Source organism: Chelmon rostratus, chromosome 8, assembly GCF_017976325.1.
Source record: "Chelmon rostratus isolate fCheRos1 chromosome 8, fCheRos1.pri, whole genome shotgun sequence".
Lineage (NCBI taxonomy): Eukaryota > Metazoa > Chordata > Actinopteri > Chaetodontiformes > Chaetodontidae > Chelmon > Chelmon rostratus.
The window spans coordinates 20582380-20604329 of NC_055665.1; the positions used below are offsets into that span (position 1 = coordinate 20582380).

The 21950-nt window shown below is 41.2% G+C and overlaps 1 protein-coding gene across 3 annotated transcripts in view; it reads left to right on the forward strand.

The window, feature by feature from the left end:
* Positions 1–11021: 11021 nt before the first annotated feature.
* The window catches only part of dnah5 (dynein, axonemal, heavy chain 5), a 99723-nt gene continuing 88794 nt past the window's right edge, over positions 11022–21950 (forward strand). For 2 of the 3 annotated variants that reach the window (XM_041941724.1, XM_041941725.1), the window contains exons 1-4: positions 15591–15647; positions 18870–19004; positions 19356–19457; positions 19719–19847. In XM_041941724.1, the coding sequence (XP_041797658.1) occupies positions 15591–15647; positions 18870–19004; positions 19356–19457; positions 19719–19847 (423 nt within the window). Of the gene's footprint in view, positions 11112–15590; positions 15648–18869; positions 19005–19355; positions 19458–19680; positions 19848–21950 lie in introns of those variants that run through there. The other variant, XM_041941723.1, reaches the window with a different exon arrangement.

The following is a 21950-nucleotide window of genomic DNA, read 5'->3' on the forward strand; positions in this document are numbered from 1 at the left end:
ATGGCTTTTTTGTGCATGTACAACATCTGCAAAGGTACAAAGCCTACAGTGCATGCCAAAGGGAGCTATTCTCGCCTGAAAACACTGCTCCTGAACTGCCTGAAACGCCTTGTCAATAGTCCAGCCTTTCCTTTTCCTTGTCCACATCACTATGCATCATAGCACTACCTCCGGCCCATTGACCATCCTCCACCTAAGTGACCATCTCACCCTCCTCCCTGTCTGCCGATTGAAGATGTAGCAGGTAATGTTATGAGCAAAACAGCCAATTTCTCTGTTGTTGGCTGCAAGAACCAACACAAGTCTTTATCTAATCCCACCATCCAAGGATAGATGCAGTGAATGAACTTTATTTTCATGAATAATAAATGACCAGAAAACTCTTGTGTTTGCAAACCATTTTACTTCGGGCTGTATTGAGGGCCAGCTCAGCTCACTCTGGTTCCAGGATCCCCGCCGGTATGTGTGTGTGTTTTGGTGCCATATGTAAATTTATTTGAAAGACATGCAATGAAGGTTATGATATAGCTACATGTGAAAAAGAAATGGCCGAACTACTTGGCAACATTGTGTAACTTTGATTAGCTTCTAGCAGCTCGCTTGCTCAAACCATACAAAGACCGTTACAAAGCTGTAACATTAGTGGACAGGAAGGCCGTGGCTAGTACGGCTCAGATTCCTGCTTAAATGTGTGGTGGTGACGTTTTTACTTTAGAAGCAGTTATTTGTGGTGATATTCGTGGTGGAAGTGCAGATAGCTGGAAATGACAAACACTGTCAGAAACACTACGAGCGGTGCCTGCTCAGGCCTGAGTGAACTGACCAATCACAGGAGGGCTTTTCAGCAGGGGCCTTATGGAGGACGAGAGCTAAAACGGAGCATTACAGACACAGAGAGATCAGCAGTGAGGTAGCAATGGACACTATGAAAAAAAATAATGTGTTTATGAACGTTAAAGCATGTAACCCTATTCTTGTAGAAATCTATAATAAAAGTATGAACCTTAAAATTAGTATAATATGGCCTCTTGAATATTATGCACAACTCTGTGAGTCAAATATCATATTTTGAATATTGGTTTGGAATGTCTCATTTACCAAAGGTACAAGAAAAGGAAGGCATGCATTCACAAACAGGAGACCAGATTTTACAAAACAAGATCATTATTTGATTATATGACAACCCTGAGCAGAGGCAAGGTATGAGGTAATGATGGAAGGCTGTGTAGGAGAAGAGTGGAGGAGGCGATGAAAGGAATGAAAAAGGATAAAATGAGTGGGAGTCTGCAGCTGACTGACAGAGGTTTCTCTCTTATCAGATAGGGGATTTGCAGGAGACACACAGACCAGCCCACAGCCTATTTTTATGACCCGCAATCCTCCTATGCCTCCATCCCTCATTCATTCACTCCATTCCTCCATCCCCCCTCTTCCTTGCTTCCAGGGCCTAAGGCGACGTGGGTGGGATGCAGTGATTTATACCTCTGTGCATATGTGTGTGTCTCATGTGTGCTTGTGTGAAGTAATGACACTGTCCCACAGGTTACATTTAACATCCTACAAACACATTACCAACCTATTGGAATTCCTGATTATCTGCATAAGGCTGCCAACCAATATCTCTCATGTATATGGGGGAGCATTCATATGGTTCCAACTAAAAGAAATGTTTTTAGCAGTGACCAGTAACTCCCTGGTTAGTTTTAGGCTACGTAATTAAGGGCCCCACATAATTTTGTTTATGACTTTACATTAAAAAAAAATGGGAAAGAGCTCTCTTATCATATTCATAATGCAGAAGAAGGTAGCTTCATTAGAGTTCAAACAAACTGAAATATATCTGCTCTTCTTCTCTCCATAAAGAAAAGAAAGGCCTGGTCTTTGCATGTGTGTCTTCAAAGTGACCCCTGGCATAGATGTGCATGACATTTTACGACAATCAATAATTTGTAGAGATGAGGGGGGGGGCTACATGTCTGTAAAGTGTATTACAACTCTCTCGAAAAGGTCGAGAGTCTCTGATGAGATCGATCAGCTTGGCCCAGCTGTAAAATAGGTAATTGCCTCACCGAGCTACCTTCTTGATTGTCCTCTCCATAAAACTCTCCAATAAACTCTGAGGGAGGAGTGGGCCATAACGAGCACCCCAACATCTGGTCCTTACTGGGAAAATATAGTAAGCTTTTTATATAAAATTATGAGAGGAGGAGAGAGCTGTCTCTTCTCATTCACATACCATACACTGGCCTGGAATCGGTCATTTTTACTATGCTGTTAACTGCTTATTAGCCATTTGACCATTTGTATTTCAAGAATTTAAGACTAACATTTTTTTTTCTGAGAGAAGTTCACAACATGTGTACCAATACCCTGATCTGTTTATTATCACAGTTAACTGTCACTTCGAGGTAGATATGAAGCTGTTATTTTTTATGTTGACTGAGTTATGGTATTGATGACAGACTTATATATATATAGATAAATAAAGGAAAACATTTTACAGTGCAATGTCACATATCACAACTACAATGATTTGAAGTATATGTAGCCCCTTTTGCTCATTTTTGTGTCCCTGTATTTTGCAGCAAGCACTTTTATTTTGAAGGCAAACCACTTCCTGGGTCTCAGTTGTGGCCAATGAATCTATCAGTTGTGTCATATTGAGACATACGGATGTATCTGAATATTGAAGAAGCATTATCATGCTGATCAATAAAAAATGTGCTTACAATCCTGCTGGTGAATGAAAATGCTGATCAACAGAATGCACAGAAACAACCAATTTACCAGTCTGGTTGTTTTGGCACTTTCAGCTTAGCTTGGTTGCTAATGCAGAATTGATTGAGTTCATTATTACCTCGGCCGAGGAGGTTAAGTTTTCGGTTTGTTTTGTTTGTTTGTTTGTTTGTCTACGGACTACGGAAAAACTACTCGCCCGATTTTCATACACTTGGTGGAAGAGTGTAGCGTGGCATAAGGAAGAAACCATTACATTTTGAAGTGGATTAGAATCACTAGGAAGATACAATGATTATTTTTCACTAATATTAACATTGCATTTGATACTGCATATTACCTGGCGGAATAAATGACATACAAGTTAAAAAAGTGTAAAATTCAGTACCAGATACCAGAAATCCTCCGGGATAGCCGACACACATAGTTGCAGTCATTATGGAGCACTTGGGGACAGTGGTTTTATGGGACACCCGGTCCAACTGTAACGTCGCCACAATTGTAACAATGCTTTTTTCTCAAACTAAGGTGTGGCCATGGAAACGTAAATACACATATATCATGCAACTCATTACCTCGCTCTCTGAGTGCCCTTCTTCTGTATTCTGTATGTTTATCATGAACATGTTGCAATTATTCATTTTATAACTATATAGATTTCTAGGTCTTTCAAACTTCCTCTTTTTCCTCCTTCAGATAAATAAGTGAGATAGCCAATTGTGCATGCAAGCCCAAGCGATTTAGCACTGCAGGCAATGCCAATCTAAGCTTACAGTCTTTAACTCTGACCAACTGCCAATTAGGCTGCCCCTGGATGAAACCTAAAGGTTTCAGCCTCATGGAGAGCGGAGTAGCCTACATTTTGCAGGGTGTGCTCCACCCAAGCCTCAACTCTATAATTTGATGAGTGAAGGCTTGTTTGTCCCTATAAGTATGTCATGTCCTCTCTTTCTGAATCCCACTCTCTCTTCCCTCTATGCTATATTTTCATTTACTTTCCCTTTCTCCTCTCTCAGTACACATGTGTCTTTGCCTTCCCATACAGCCCTCTCTCTCTTAATCAGTACTGTTTACCATACATCACATGCACTAAGATGCATTCTGCATGGCCAGTTGAAGTCCTCTTACTCATCTGCATGATTATATAAGATTTCTGCTTGAGTATGAAAGATAACAGTAGGTCATTATGCTTTCATCGACTATGACTGTGCAAGAAGAAAATGAAGAATCACTGCTCAGTGATTTGGCTTTCATTACAGACTGCACTGGCACAGGTCACTGGGTTCACTTTTGCAGACAGAGGGAAATGGCTCACTGCGTTGTCAATACTGACATTGTTGATGCTGATGTCTTGTTTTTACCCTTAATGCAAGATGCACTGAACGACAAGCTATTAAATATAACATACATACATGCAACAAACATTAATGGTTTTTACTTGTTATATACTTTTTTTGCTGCAACTTTGCTTCACTCAAAATTGTTAGGCCAGCTGCAAAGTTAAATTTGAGGAAAAAAAAAGCAACCAGTCTTTCATAATTGTCATTATTATGAAAATCGAATTCCTCTCAACAAAACTATAACGACAAAGCAGAGGTAATCACTTATGCTATCACCTATCAATTATTCTCCTGGCATAAAAAAATCTATTATTTAACACTGCAGACTGCCAAGACACGTGTATAGGTGAAAGCCTGTGTGCATTAGTAATGAATGGAACAGAAGCCAGTTTCACACAGTAAACAGTAGATCTTTGCAACAACCCTAAACCTTTACTCAATGGGTGTAATGACTGATGACCAGTCTTTTGACCAGTGTAGTTATGACTGCGGATACAGTTCTTATGCAAGTTATTTGACAGTAATTTAATCTTATACCAGCATACAGTGCATGTGGTTGCTTTATGTCAATTGAGTTTCCCAGTGCACTTCTGTACGATAATGCTACTGCACAGGCCCAGTAACTTGATTACACGTCACTCAAGAGACTATCTATGAATTAATACCTTGTAAAAATGCATGATCGTGCAAATGTTATTTTTGGTTTTGCAAAAACGTCTCTCTCCATAGTGCTCCAGTATGTTTGACAGTGGATAATCTAAAGATGTAATGCATCATTTAAGTCTCTCCAGTGATAGTTTGGTTCATATGGAGCTAATGGCTCTGGCATGAGGATACTATAAGGAAGAAACAACAGATCTGTATTGCAAACGTTTACTGCACATGAAGGTATGCTGAACCATCAAAAGTTGCACAGTAGCCATGCCTTTCAATGTATAAGAGAGTAGAGGCTTTGGGAAAGGTGTAGGCCAATTATCAATAACAGTGGCATGATGTGATTTTGGTGGCCCTGCAACCTGATCTGGGTTTATTTTATACTTTGGTCAAGTTTCCCTCTGTTTGATGTAATTCGCTTTACCAGTGACAGCAGTGTTGCATCATCAGACATTTTAAACACAGAAAACAGATATTTTGACATCATCAGAATGTGACGGCATAGGACTATGCTGTGTATGAGGTTCTGACAGTAGCCTTAATATTGCATAATATGCATACAAAATGGGTATGTATAAAAGTAGCATAACTCAAGCCAGATAAAAGATAAAGTAAAGGCTCTAAATTATTGTGACCTCAATAATGTATTTGCTGTTCGCTGTACAACTTAGATAGGAAAGGCATGCGGATGTTCAGAATGACAAGAAGAGTGCTCTGCTCACTCATCTACTCCTAAAACATAATAAATAACAAAATTCTAAACATTCTTGAGGCGACAGCAATGAAGATAATGACAGACAGTGAATCAAGGACTGAAATACAACATTAACACACCACCCACATATTCTAGCTGCTTGAATTGTCTCAGCTCATGCCTGTGCTGCTGGAAGATATTTCAAAACAATATACCACAACGTCCACACTCATCCTAATGCAGTGCTTGACTGTTCCACAACTTGGCAAACCTATAGTTATGAGCAACTTGCCTTGATTACAAATTAACCAATATTTCAAGTTCTCAGGGGACATGCTGCTGAGCTTGCGTGGGCTTGCAGCAATCGGCAGTATGTTATTGGGCTGTGATGCCTCACTTTGAAGAATGCTTGATTAAAAGTCCAAATCTGCAATCCAGGCTGGAAACTGGTACCATCAACTGTATTCAAAATCGAATTGTATCATTTATAAATGACTTAATATAGTTAGAAAGACTGTTAATGTATTCCTATGCTTTAAAGTGTTTGCTATGCCAGTACTTGCAAAGATGGAGAGATACATGGCTGGATATCTGAGCTTGACTGGATGGAAGAGATTAAACAGATATATTTATCTTCAAAATTTCCAAGAAAGCAGTAGAATACCGCCTCATCTTTGACCAGTTGCAACAATTTCAGGATTGGACTTTAAGTCACGGCATGAGCAACCTGGGAGAGTGACTCAGCGGCTGAGCTGTGATCCACAGCATCAGTGTGGGACTCAGAGATGGAGCTCCATCTGCTCACTGAAAATAATCAAGCAGAGAGGAACATCAAGTATTTTCAAGGGCCGGGAATAATATTATCCATTCAGGAGAAGAAATGAAAAACTAGTGCAGGATCAAAAACGAGGACTTTGAAACACTTTGGTGCTTTGATGGAAATCTTGGTTTTAACATCCAAACAATTAGGCAGCTTTGTAGCTACAAACTCACATTCGGTTATCCAATCAATCAGTAAGTTAGCCTCCCACTATCAGCAAAGTCAGTGATCGAGTCGCCCTGGCAGACAGTCAGTCACTTCAGGTCTTGTTCAGTAGAGGAATCTGCCATATTATAGCCTTCAGTGACTAACTAGGGCACCACAGTGCATCCAGAGGCCCAGAAAAACAAAACACACTCAAGTACACACAGAGCCCCAGAAATAAAGTGCTTGGGATCAACTAGGATGAGCAGCTGTGTGCCAAGATTTCAACATGCAACAAGCTGGCAGCAATTAGGGAGCCTGCTGGAGAGGCTACAGGGAGCAGGATGGCCATTACGGCTGGCCCTTCGCAGTGAAAGACAGATCAGATACAGAGCATGCATGTATGAACGAATGAATGACTGACATATCAAACCATGTTTCGACAAATTACAGATGTGTATATGTGATTTTTTAACACTTAAAACGGAGTAAAGAAATCAGTGACAGATAAAATGTTTTCAGTGTTTGGTTGATAATCTGAATGAGATTAATGAACTGATTACTGATTTGAATGAACTGAATAAATGACAGGAAGTGATGGAAGTATTATTTAAATTTGCGAAATGAATGAACAAATGAGAGAGCGCAGAGTGCAATTCAAAGAACATTAAGTGCAGCAGGTGAATTAATGAATTTTATTCGTCTTTCCAACATTTCAATCTTTGTGTGCCATTACAGTGGCATGAAAGATAACACTTGACTTTTCTTTGTTTTCTGTAAACAATTAGCTCTAATCTAAGCACGAAACAGGCAGCTCTTTGAAATTCTTCACTCGGCATTTAGTGCTATTCTCCATTTTAACGACAGAAACTTTTTTCCATACTTTCTCTTCATAATAGTCTCTTATAAAAGTTTCCTGAGGCCATAACCTATTTCTGTCTCCATCATGAATACTGTATGAACTGCATTTGCCGCTATATAAACATCCAAGCAGTCCAACTTCACAGTGAGCCAACTTTCCAGCCTGATACAACGCAGCTATAGGAAAATACATTGGCAGGCATCCAACCAACCGTAAAAGAGACTGTAGCATTTGAATACAATCCATTTTGACAACATTCCTAACTGTCTGACTGGCAGAGACGATTTCTGGGAGAAAGTATGTGGGTTGTAGACTGTTTAAAAAATTATGAAGCATGTGTGTGAGTGTGTGCGTGCACACGCAAGCACATGCCTGCTGAATTTATTGATTCATATGCACTTAAGTGGACATGCGCGAATGCTGTCTGTGTGTGTGGGTGTTCCTGCATGTGTGCAATCTGGGGAGATGGTGAACAGCAGACCCCAAGGCACCAGGTGTCACAGAGAGAAACAGCTGAGAGAGAGTGGGGCAGACAGCTGCTTCTTCTGGTGTGTATCAGAGGTGGTCCTGTTGTAACAGTGGCAACAAAGTATTTAATAAAGTTAGAACAAGTGGGGGCTTCATTGTGGGTTAATATTCATGAGGGCTAGAATAAGAAAACTATATTTGTTGAAGACACAATATTGAAAAGTCTCAACTCTGAAACTTGGGTTAGGGTTTTCATGCACTTGAAAAGGCCAAAATAAACCCTATGTTGATGGGGAAACATCTTGATATTACTCAGGAAGATACATATCAATAGCACAGCAAAAACATACCTTCATATAGGAATGGGACATCCACCATTATACTACAAAGTCATCATGGAACTTTTCCAGGTAAATAATCTTACCATTTGAGGAAAAACGTTCAAGAAATTAAAGGACACCTTGCACCTACAATGTCACACAACAAGGTTTCTCACAAGCAGTAGTACAACAAAGTGCATACCACAAGTCCCCCTGTGATTCTATTTGGCTGACACCAGGCACCAGCGCAGCCCCCTCTAGGACCAATAGAAGGTGTTAATGTTTTGGATGCAGAGTGATAAGGCAGGCAGGCCTATTCTTATTTGTTTGGTTGATGCGATCATATCAGACAGGCCCAGTGCGTAGAGTGCAACCTATTGCCCATACGTACGTCCATGGCCTAGCCTCTATCGATGCATCAGATCTGAGAGACCTGGGTTCAGAGTGATGCGTGATCCCACAAGACTGTTCAACCACGCGCACTGAAGGCAGAAATTAAATAAAAAGAGCATTCGATCCACATCCAATGGGCTCGTGATGGGTACTGCCTGAAACGTCGAAATACCCGTACAGCCCGAGGAGATTGTGGTCGAGCTGAAAGCATCCACACCTTGTAGCCTAGGCTACTAAGTCCAACCCAAAATGGGGTCACTGCTCGTGATCAAAAGCACATATTTCAGGAGGTGTTATTCGAGCTGTTGTCATCAAAGGCTGCGGAATGACAAGTCAGTGCACTAAGACGAGGTAAATAAGTACAAGCTGTGCACATCTCTCCAGCACGCCCGACGCGCAGTACGCATCTCGCCCATGAAACCCGACATGAGTTTTTGTCATTTTTGGCAGCGATGTGGCAGCCGACCGGTGATCACACCGACAGCTCTACTGTGGCTCTCCCGGAGCCAGACTCGCCCCTTCCCGACTTACCGGATTTGAAAAACGCCGCTATGTCTGCCGCGTCCTTCGCAGCCTCATCTAGTCCCTCTCCTGCGCTCATGGCTGTGGTCGCTTGTGCAGAAATAGCGATAGATGTCCGCAATGGGTTTTATTCGTGCAATAATCAGTTATCAGAAAAAGCGGATCCTAGCGCCTTTCATTGAAGCAGATCCGGTCATACAATCTGTGCTCCCTTCATTAAGCGAGAGACCTCCTCCTCCATTTTGGCAGAGAAGGGAAAATCCTGGCGACCGATCGGCGGCGCTCCCGAGTTGGGACGTGAGGGCGAGGGGGGGAGGAGGAGAAGAGGGGTGTGATAGTGAGAGAGGGCGGAGGTAAAATAGGAGGGCTGAGGGAGGAGGGCTATTCCGTTTCCAATGGTGGGTGGGGGTGGGATATCCTGGGATTCCGTTTCGGGGGCTTTTTGGTGCATTGTGCGCCACCCGAATTTAGCGTGCGCCACAGCACACCGGCAGCCCCCAGCGTCGCTCACTGCGGTGCTGATGCGGGCTGCGTGGGAGTCATTCTCCAGAACTGCATGCCTTAATGGCTCAAACCCAGATGTTATGGTAGATGTTGTAACGTCAAACAACATCCCTGCTTTGTCTGATGCATGTAGTAGTCCTTATTATAAATATAACATTATATGTATATTAACCTTATTCTAAAGGCCCTCAGACATAGCTGAAGTCTTGCGAGTTTAATATTCCCGTGAGGTCACTGAGTTCAGGTGCTGCATTATTACAGTAAGCCTAGGCTACTGTATGATTGCAAATTGTTCTTCAGGGTAATGCTACTTTTGCCAGACACGACTAATTACCATTACGTGTTTTTAGCAGACGGGAGGAGGTAAATGTCGACGAGGGAGAAGGATTATTTAATTCGCTCTTCTTCTCCTAGTGATGAAGATGATGCTATGGTATGAGGTCATTTGCCCCACAAATCTAACCCAGTTCTCCTTATCAGCTGCAGCACAGTCCTTTTCACGTGGGACAGTGCACTGCTGCCATCTAGGGGTTGCCTTCACAAATTGCTCTGGAGAGGCCAGCAATAATAATAAGCGTTTAAAGAGTTTTACATTGATTTCAGTTTGCCTCGTTTATTGACATGAGACATAAATACAAAGGAAATAAAACTAACCAATGGAGCATAATTAAATAATATGAAAAAAGAAGACAGATGACCTTACAAACAGTTTCGGTCTGTGACATCATCAGTCTGATTGACACAGCTGTGTAATCAGCAGACGCGTTTGTAGGTAAGTTAGCTAATTATTAAGCTAACTGTTGTTTCCTTCTACCCGTTCTAGTTGAGTATTTTAAAGTAAAACGGAACGTGGATTGGGTTGTGGCGTTTGGGGATACTGTAACTGTGTTGCCTACGCATCTCCAATACTTCATACAACGACCTTTGTAAAAATAAGTTCTAGCTAATTGGCTAGCCTATGTCTGCTAACCTATTTTGTAGCTAACTTAGAGCAGAAGAACTCTTGTTTTGCTAACCATGGTTTGCAGCCACTAAAGAACGAACAGTTAGCTCTCTCAGAAGAAGTACAAAAAACGAATGAGTTTGTACAATGGCCACCTTCTAGCTTCTATTAAACAAATAACCAGCGTGACTTGCCCAATAAAAGAATCAGCTTGCCTTGTCCGAATATGGGCACCGATGTGACACAACTGGCGCTGTTTCAGTGGCGTTCATTGACGGTCCCCTGTCTGTCTTTCTGTCCGTACTTTCTTCATATAGTTACAGTATATACATATTTTTAAATACGTCCGTGAGAGAAAATAGCGAATGAATAAATTGTCTGCGTTTTTGTCGCGACCAGCCCACTACCCCTTTTGACAAAATGTGTCGTTACCATGGTAACCACTAACAAATACGCTGGCAAAAACGTGTTTTGTGGAGGGTCGGCGCTCCGGCCACGAAAACGAGTCTTTAACGAATTTTACCACAAACACACTGCGTGGACGCACGGAAAAAGTGGATAAAGCTGGGGATTTAAAGTCTTGTTACTGTGGAGGTGTTTCTGCGAAGGAATGTTTGAGCCATGTCCTTCAGCACTCGGCTCGCCAAAGTCAGCTACAGGGGCAGACCCACACAGCCTTGTGTCCCGGTGGAGTCACTCAAGGAGATGCAGGTTAGATGCCAAATGCTTGTAAGAGACGTGTGATAGTCACGACAATGTGACACTTTTTAAAATGAAAGTCTATGAGGATGGAGAGGTGGGGAGGGGGTGCTGAGGAGGGAATGCACACCCTAGACTTCAGGCCTGAGAATCACTGTCATGGAATTTTCTTGTCTATATGACTTACATGGAGTTCTGTTAGTGTGGCAGCCTGCTTTTAGGTGTTATGTCTACTATAATAATCCATCATTCTGATATAGTTTTTGTTTTGTTTTGGTTCTGTGTAAAGAATCCTCACAACAGCATGGGTTATTATGATTTTGGTGATTTAGGCATGCACAAGTTACCAACATAGTTTCAACAGTTTTGCATTCATTCATCTGGCACCTTTGCATTCATACATGCATAAGCCGATCTTCCTCCTAGCATGCTCAGGTATATTTTTAGTCATACATTATACATATCATCATCTAAAAATAGATGTTTTTGGAGTGTTTTGTGATGATGTGAAAATGATATTGCTAGAACAAATAAGTTATATTTAAAGACCATGTGGCTTTTCTTCTGAAGTGATCAAAATACCACTCTTTCTTCTGTCTCTTGGCTGCTCAAGAGGCTCTTAACATTGTTTAATTAACCATTTATTTAATATTGGCCAAATACCAATTACTGTACCATTGGTAGTTACTTGATGAGTTTGGAGAGTGAAACCTTACATCAGAATCTGTCTTGTGTGAAAGAAAGAGAATGCTGGAATTAATCTGCACTTCATTTTCAATTCAAGAACCCCTTGAGTCCTTTTGATAATTGCTCTGAGAACCGCTACACTATTAGACTCACTGGCCTCTCAGCAGTAGTCAAACGTAACTGTTGCACTCCCTACTGTGTGCCTTGTATTATGAGCCTCGATCCACTAGATGGTAGTGTTTTGTTGCTGTGATGTTAGGTCTTTCTCAGGAGGCTGGATGATGTTCCACAGAGATGTGTTTTACATCTAATGGTCTTTATTAATGTGGAACTATGTGATCCTCAGAATGGTCATTGTTGTCAGTAAGACCTTGTTTCCATCAAGAAACCATCTTTTTTCCTAGTATGTGTGTAATTCACTCAAATCCCCTCAGAATCGCCAATTCCACCATCATAAAGGTCAGGATGAAAGGGAAGAAGCTGGCATATGGGTGTTATGTATTTAAAGGTTTCGGTTTTGTGTGTAAGTTATGTAAGCTGTTTTTTTTTTGTTATTTTTTTGTAATACCTATTTACAACTCCTAAAATGTTTTGCATTACTCAAAGTCCAACCTTTCATGGTTATAAAAGAAATATATGGAAATATTGATCCACATGCAAAATGCTTCGAGGTGCTCATGCAGTTAATTTTGCTGTTTGTATGCACACATTTTAAAAAAAAGTGAAAAGGAGGAGCAGTGAAAGGAGAACTTGAATTGTTCATAAATAATCCTGGTCTGTTTGCCACAATCTGGACAAATAATGGTTTATATTATGTTTGTTATAGGCTTGAGACAAAATGTCAACCTCTCAAAACTCCCCTGGTCAAGACCATCGTGGAAACAGCTGTGTTCGGTGTGAAAGTTTAGTGTTTTACTGAAGCTGGTGCAGTTGTACTCAGAGATTTATGTCATCTTCTCTGTTAAATACGGAGATACTGTATTTGGGCCTGCTTTTGATGGCATGTTAGGTGGCAAGACAGGACTTTGAGATGGGCCCAGATTAGTATTGTCAAACCTGCAAAGTGTGGATCATTCCTTATGTCCATTTTGTTTTAGTCAAGACATTAGTTAAAGTAAAAAATAAAATAAAAAAGAGAAGCAGTGCAAGTCAAAATACAAAGTCGTCAGGGCTGTTTTGGCTGCTGAGACATATTGTGCTACAACCTGCCGTAGTTTTTAAACAGATTTGTTTAAGCTGGTCTGTCAGCATGAGCATCCTCTGGAGAACAGTGGACCGTTCTCTGTCTCGCTCCCTCTACATGTCTTTCTCTTTCGTATCTCACCTCCCCCTCATTTATAATTTACAGTCACTCTCCTGTTTCATGGCAGCTGAAAACCAGACAGTTCAGCTTAGAAAATCAGTCATGGCATAGTGAAAAATTGATGACCCAACTGCTTTTAAATGCAAAGCTTTGCAATCATTTCTTCAATATCAAACTGTCAGTCAGATCCGTGTGGAGAGAGCTGTGCTTGTCGTCTACTGGAGGCCACAGTAGAAGCTAATGGAGTTTAATATTAATTGCTGTTTGTGTGTGCATGTCTGTGTGTGTTCACTGAGGGTTTCCCCACTAGAGCTGCAACTAATGATTATTTCATTACAGTCAAATCTTTTGCTCATGATCATCCATTTAGTATACAAAATGCAAAAAACAAAAAAAGGAGACATTTTCCAATTGCATGTTTTGTCTAAAACCAAATTCTGTTCAATTTACAATGATATACAAAGGAAAAAACAGCAAATTCTCCCGTTTGATAAGCTTTATTTTCCATATTAAATTAATTATTTTGGGCAAAAAGTGAGGAAAAACTGGACCAACTGGACCACCAAATAAACCACCGGTGCTACTGTTATATTGTACATTATGCTTTGACCATGTTAGTATTTAAAAGCACAATGCTAATGCCTGCTAATCACCATTGTATTATTACTCTATGAAGCTGTTACTATAGTGACTACATGACTACTACTAGTTAGCATGCAATGGTAATGCATACAATATCCAAGGTGTGTGTGTGTGTGTGTGTGTGTGTGTGTGTGTGTGTGTGTGTGTGTGTGTGTGTGTGTGTGTGTTTTATTCAGGTATATCAACAACATTTCCACCCCCACCCTCACCCCACCACTGTCCCTCCATCCCATTGTTGTAATAGAATTGTAAGGTGAGAGCAGGACCTCGATAATTACCTTGCAGACAAATGGTCATCCAACACCACATTATCTAGTTAGCAGTCCCCCTTTAGGAGCAACACTCTCATAATTTCAGGGCAGTAACCTTTCTCACATGGCAAATAAGACGGCTGATTGCTCACATACTGTAGCGAAGCCACTTGTTCTCTGTCTTGTCTTCTTTGTTGGAAGCTGTAATTCTCTAATGTCAGGAAAAGCAAAGCCAATTAAGATGGTAGAATGACCTGAAAAGAAGTGTCAGAAGACTGAAAGGCTGACAACGATGCTGCATTTTAAACCAGACTATCAAAACAAGGTAAGGTGACCCAAGAGTTCTGAAGTTACAGACAACTTGGCTTCATGACTACTTTGGCCAAATGTAATTCATCATTAATGTGTTAGGATTCAGTGAACAGTTGATGTGTTTGTATCAGAATGTGGCTGGTGTAAACAGGCTAAAGCGAGGGGAACACTGTGAAAAACAGGTTTTATTTATGTATGAAAGCCTATTTGAAAATGTTTCAGTGTGCTGCAGGTTATGCCGGCTTCTCACAACAACTGATTTTATCTGACAAGACCCTCAGTCTGCTATATTTATTGCAGAAAAGATACAGCAACCAGTGAAGAAGATGTACTTTTATCCTAAATGTACTGCATGCAATAGACTACCAAAGTCAAATGATTTGAAACACCCGTTCTATGTTTATATACATCATTAAAGGAAAAGTTCCTAAATAAAAGTAACACCTGAGCTGTTTTCTGTGTTTGTAGTAACTGCAGCCTTGAAAAAACGCATCCATGAATTAAACATTTGACACATCTAGTTAATTAAAAAGTAAGTTCTGATATTGCTGGGTTAAAATTATATTTCAGCATATCCATGACTATCCAAACATAATTTGACCATTACAGTCTTTCAAAGTTGAGTCCATAGTGACTGAGCTTCATTGAACATTTATCTAGATCTGTATGGTTTATGGGATCATGTGGCATAAGTAACACGAGGGTGTCTGTGTGCAGAATCCACCATTAAGCACTTGTTTGCACTAGTTTTTAACTTGCACTCTTATAGTGAAAATGAATAGCTGTTCATTAGAGCTTACTGCTCTATCCTGTTAAAGCAGTGATGGATGAGGCATGTGTCCATTGTGTGTGTCCATGTGTTCATGTTTGCACATGCTTGCATGTTAGTTTGTTGGAATACAGTAAATGTTTGCATACAGTGTTGTCAGTGTAGCTTTCCCTCATACGTTTCTGTATGTATTTATCTGCATACGTATGTAAGGGTGTTCATTCACAAGCAAGGATATGATACACCAGTGTGTATACCACACAAGCTGCCCATATTTTTCAGTTTAGGGGATGTCTGTCCTGACCACGAAAACTCATACACTGTTGGCAGGAATGGCCATTAAACATAAAGCCGGCAGAACTTTAACTCACCGGTCTGAGCGCTCGCCACTGACAACTTGATAGGGCTCGTTCCTTCCAGGGCGAGTGTATACAGCTCCCCTGTGTAGCCTACATGCAGATGAGAAAGTGATAGCAGGTTATAGAGAAGATGTGGGATGGTTTGAGTCGGAGAGGTGAGGAGCTGTCATGTCGCAGGTGTTTAGAAAGCAGCTCTGGAGACAAACAGTTTCCAAGGTCATTCAGGTAAGAGAACTCATGTAGCACTGCTGTTGTTTCTGTTGTGTCGTTGGGCCAAATCATTTTTGTTGTTTACTTGAGTTTCAGCAGGGCACTGGAAACATTTTGAATTACTTTCTTAAATCTTAGATATATTACCCGGCTATACTCCTGCCAAGTTGTTGTGCTGCACACTTCTTGTCACAATTGTTTTCTCTTTAATTCCTAAAGCCACAGTTTGTTTATTATAGGGATTGTCAGTCTCGCCATAGCTTATCTCAGGATGGGCCTTTGTTTGCTTCTGAAAGCTATTAATGTTGAAGCTGTTTTTACATGGCTCTGTCAGTGCTGGCTTCTGTGTCTGTGTTATGGGAATAACTGAATGTGGTCCTGTGTGTGCCTGTCTGTCATTGTTGGAACCTCTTATTGTTGGCTACTGCATTTTGTGTATTGCATTCAGCGGTGACTTAGTCTGCTTGTTTGAATAATCTGCACCACATTGCATTGTGTCTGTATTGTTTGTCTCTGGGCTGAAGTCTGAGTTGGCTGTTCACACAATTTCAATGGAGGCAGAGAGAAGGTGTGAAACGCCTGGTCTCCCAGCAACTGATGGCTTGGCATGCTTTTATTTATGGTCGACCTGTGATTTCACTGTGTGTGTGTGTGTGTGTGTGTGTGTGTGTGTGTGTGTGTGTGTGTGTGTGTGTGTGTGTGTGTGTGTGTGTAAAGTGTGTGCGTATATGTCCAGAGAACAGAGTTCTGTTGTGGTTTATTTCAACTTATTTGAAATATGTAAATAAATGGTACAATAGTCCTCATTTGAAGAGTTAAATAAAAAAATCATGAAATGATGTCGCCAGGTGTCGCCAAATTGTCACAAAGGTCATACACGTGTGAGCCATGTGTTCTAATGTTCCACATGGGTGCTTACAGTACATCTCTGTCTGTTGTCACATTTAAGATGTGCATCACATGAGTGGAATATAACAGAGCCCTGATAGCAGTACGAAGAATGTTTACACGAAGTACAAGTCAAAAATACTCACGTGTGTCTTGACTGAACTGTGCCCAGTGAGAGTAAAATTCAATCCTGTAATTTTGTTGACTTAGCAACCATCCTGTTATCTATTGACGCGGCCTGGGACATGCAGCCACCGTTCCTAAGAGTAGTTTGTTGGTGCTTGTCAAATATTAGCATGCGTGATTTGCAGGAAAGTTAATGATTCTGAGGATTTTGCGGGGGTCCCAGGCACACTGCAGGTGGACGCTGTTTGGGCTCTTTAGAAAACTGTTATTTGTCTAGTTTCACAGTACAAACTTGCGTGTCCGTGTGGTTATTGTCTGATTTATTTTAAAGCCGCTAACGGGCTAACGTGTTGCCGCTCTCGCTAACTTTGTTGACACATTCAGCTTGTGATGTTGTTGGCATGCTCCACCTCACTCCGGCTTTGCATGACCAACCCCCCAGGTTCTAACTAACAAAAATCAATACCTTGACTGTGAATGACTGTGAACCACCCTGACTTGTAGAATTGTCTCTTCTCTCTTTATATCCTCCTGCCTCCTGCACTTCTTCCTTGTCCTCAGGTTACGATGTGCTGTAATATTATTTCCAATCTTTTTTCCTCCCTCTATTTTCTCTTCCTTCCATTTCTCACCCCTCTTGCCTCCCTCTTATCAGTTTTTTCTCACTGTGCGCAACTACCAATCCTATACTTCAATCTCCCTCCCTTTGTCATTTTTAGGATTCAGACAGTTTCATCTTTTCCCTCAGCTCTCTACCTCCCTTGTATGTGTTTTTACCCATGTATACAGCCCTTTCCCCCCTCCGGTGCTGCATGTCTATCTAATCATTACCATCTTTTGGATTTGCCATCTTTCCTCTTTATGTTCCCTTCAAGGCTTTATTCGAGCATCTATCTGATGTATCCCTCAAAACCACATCACATCTGTTCTATCCAATCTGATTCTCAATACAGTCAATGGGGACTCACCCAGCGTGCTCACATGCACAGTGTGTCCATGCTCCATGTATTCTACAGACTTTAGCAGTCAGTTTCAGCTGGCAAGTAGAAAATGGATGTTTAAGAATAAGGCTACACAACAGTGAAATCACTCTTCTGTGAAGTACAGACAACCACATGATGTGGACAGGAGGGAGAGGAGAGACAGGGAGAGCATAATAAGAGAGAGACACTTGATCACTAAATATGTCATTCTCAATGTTAAACTTTAATCTAGTTGTTAAAAATTGCCTAAACAGATTGGTATATAAAATAGCTCCCTGTGTAGTGTTTTATTTTTGGTCACAGCAGCATGGTTTCTTTGTTGTAGAAGAGGGTCTTTTAAAAGATGGTCTGACCATGGTGACGTCAATGCAAAGAGTATTTTAAGCCAGAAATAGCTATTCCTGTCATCCTCTCTTTAAATTCTAGACAGACAAAAGGAAGGAGTAAATGAGAGAATTTAAATGCACCCTGCAGCTGGCACACCATGCAACACCAGGTTTCATATAATTTATTGGCTAACCTTGTTCCTGTGTTGCTGAGCAGCGTAACCTGGCAACCCATTGTGGTTGATGTCACTGTCCCACCATCCTAAAAACGAGCCACGGCCTGTTGTAAACAGGCTGCGTCGTCGTTTAACCTTTTCTAAGAAAGCCGATTTCTGCAGTTTGGGTGGGTGTTAAGGCAGTCAGAGAAATAAAAGCTAATGGAGATGTACGTTTGAAAAACCTGAAGGAATACTGCCATCTGTTTCGGATATTTTCTTCATTCTTGTGGGGAGCTATAGACAAACCACAGAAGAATACTGTGCTTTGACAGTTTACTGAGGATTTTCCACTTTTTTCACATATTCTGCTGCTAATTCATTGAAACCATACATAACTATGGTTCATTGTGTCAACTTTTTTTGTTTAAATGATGTCTGAGAAAAAGTGGAGGACCACAGGAGAGCTGCAATCATTTCTCACCACCAACAGCCTCATCAATACACGTCAAGTATGTTAAATATGGCTGAATGGCTCTGTACTCTGTTCTTCACGTGATGCCTTAATTCCTGATGTGCTCCTCAAATGACTATATTCCTTCTCAGTGAACCAGAGCTGAGCTGCATTCAGCTTCATGTCATTCAATTCAGAATGTCTGTTTCAATCTAATCAGGACTCAATCAAAAGCAAATGCATTTTAATCCGTTTAAATGTAGTGACATCCTAATTCCTTCAAATTGTCTTTACATTTTGTTTAGCAAAAGCTGAAAGAGGAGCGTGAAGCTAAGAGGGCCCAGCTGGATGGAAGGCATGACTACATCCTCAGCATTGTGGCTTCATGCCTGGGACTGGAGAAAGCTGATGTGGAAGATGCCATACTGGAAGGAAATCAGGTACCCTGTATTTATGTATTATTCATATTTTCACCCAGAATTATTATTATTATTATTGTTTTTTGTAGAAACCACAGCAGCCTGACTGTCTACAACAAATAGGCGTGGTAGCATTTGCAAGGCTTTTTTTGAACTGATATTTTTATTGATACAAATTGCTGCCACTTGTGTTTTCTTTTCGTAAGTTCAGTTCTGAGGGGTTGAGAATTGGTTTGGCATCGTTTATTATGATAATTTATTTGGATAAGGTTCAGGGTATTTCTAAGAGTTTTGTCATTGTTGCACTATCTTTGTCTGTGCATCTATAGTAAGTGCTGTTGTGTCTAATAGATTTCTTGTCATCTTTCTCAGATTGACCGCATGGAGCAGTTCTTTGTGGCTGAGGGTCTTCCACACCTCATGTTCTACTATCAGGACACTGAGCCAAATGAAGCAGGTAACATGACTCACCAGGTCAACAATTAATGCTATATGTCGACTACATCCAATTGTTGGTAACACATCACATTGAGGTTCTGTACCTTTGTGAATAAACTTGTCGGCGACATCAGTCACAACAACTTAATAAGAGCAATAATAATTTGATTCAAATGCAAATTCCCCATTATCAGGTTTAAATTAGTTGTGATGATGCCTTGTGTTCATTCTATGTCCATTTTTGCTTCAGCAGCAGCAGCCTCTGCAACCTCTGCACCCTCACAGCTTGTTGCCCAGCAGCCTGGTCGCAGCAAGAAGTCTAAAGTGTTTGTGACAGACGGGAAGGATGTGGCGCTGACTGGAGTATGTGTCTTCTTCACCAGACCCAACACCTCTAAGACAGTCACCTCTGAGAACATACACAGAGTGAGTCACAGTGCCTTTTTTGAAGTCATGACTTTCAGGGTGAGTGAAGGTCGGTCAAGAATATAAAAAAGAAAAACTGTGAAACTAATTTGACAATCATTACACCTTTGATATGGGAATCTTTTGTCCAACCATGGTACAGAATAGCCAATTGTGGGAATAATATGAACCGAATGCATTTTAGAAAATGAAGTTGAAGAAACGTTTTTTTTACTGTGAGGCTTTCTGTTGTGTCGTTCACTCAAATGACAAATTAAAATAGAGCCTCTCAGTAGAATAAAAGGTGACATTTTTGAATGACAAAAGGACATGTAGTTCCTTTTTTTTTTGGTGGTCATGTCTCGTTGAGCCCATTCGTGTGATAAATCGTTTCCCCTAACCAAGACATCTTCTTTCCATCCAAGCTAGTGAGGCAATAGGGGTTTCAGCAGTAGCACTCTGATACCAAAGGGCAGGTCTGACTATTGATCCTTGCTGATCACCTGCTGTCAGCACCAAAGCTAATCACTCCCACTGATAACAGGGCATGTTCCCTACAAGACATTCACAACAAGAGAGGGAAGGACAACTGTGTGTGTGTGTGTGTGTGCGTGTGCATGTACATGTGCGTATGTGTGTGTGTGTGTGTGTGTGTGTGTGTGTTCCCACTATTTGACTATTTGTACCTTCTGTGAGATCACTGCAAAAGTAATACTGGATTTTTTGTATTGATTTAAATCACATAAATGAATAAAAAACAGTAATCCACACATTAAAATGTAAAATTCAAGAGTTGCTGTGATGATGATCATGTCAGTCATTGTTCTATGTTTGGGAAGCAAAACTAAGAAATGTCCAAAATATGAGAAACACAGTAGTACATTAGTACCATTCCATTCTCTCTGCTACAGATAATGGGACTTCAGTATATGAAGTCCCATTATCTGTAGCAGAGAGAATGGAAAGGCTAGTTAGCTCTTATATTAGAAAATGGTTGGGTGCTCCCAGGTGCTTAAGCAATGTAGCTTTGTATGGGAAAGGAATGCTTCAGCTGCCAATATCCAGTCTAACAGAGGAGTTTAAATGCACTAAGGTTAGGACAGAACTTTTATTATCTGGGAGTAAGGACATGTTAGTTAGCAATGTGGTTCTGAATCCTTCTGGGGGGAGGAAATGGAACCCAAGGGCAGCAGTGCAGGAGGCAGAGGCAGCTCTTAGGCATGCAGAAATAGTAGGAAATGTTCAATTTGGCCGGGGAGGCTTGGGGCTTGGCCCAGGCAAACCAGTGTGGAATAAAGCAGGTCTAAAGGAGAAAAGAAAGCTTGTAGTGGAACAGGTGCGTAGGCAGGAGGAGTTGTTAAGAGGGGCAAAAGCAGTTGGTCAAGCCAAACAGGGACAATGGTTGAATTGGGAAGGTGTTGAGAAGAGGAAACTTAGTTGGAGGGACCTGTGGAATATGGAGGAAGGCCGTATTAAATTTCTGATAGGGGCGACATACGATGTGTTGCCAACCCCGCAGAACCTAAGTCTCTGGGTACAGGGCGATCAATCGTGCCCACTCTGCTCAGGTACAGCAAGTTTAAAGCACATTTTGTCAGGTTGTAGAATTAGCTTATCACAAGGCCGGTATACATGGCGGCATAATCAGGTGCTGAGAAGCTTAGCCGCAGGCATTGAAGAGAGAAGGAAGCAGGTGAATTCTGGAAGTTCTAGAAAGGAGAGGTTAGATGTGCAGTTTATTCGAGAGGGGGAGAAAAATAGAGCTGCTAAGTCAGGGAGAAAGCAGGTAGGTGGCTGCCTGGTAGGGGCTGATGATTGGCAAATGCAGGTTGACTTGGGAGGAAAGCTAGTTGTGCCCCAGGAAATAGTTTATAGTAATCTGAGGCCGGACATTGTCTTATGGTCCATGAGTAAAAAGACTGTGTATTTTATTGAGTTAACAGTCCCTTGGGAAAATTCAGTGGAGGCAGCTTATGAAAGGAAGAAGACTAAGTATGCAGATTTAAAGACAGAATCTGAGCAGAGGGGATGGAAGACCAGGGTCTGTCCGGTTGAAGTGGGGTGTAGAGGTTTTGTTGCAGGGTCAGCTGTTTCACTGTTGAGGGAGCTGGGAGTGCATGGGCA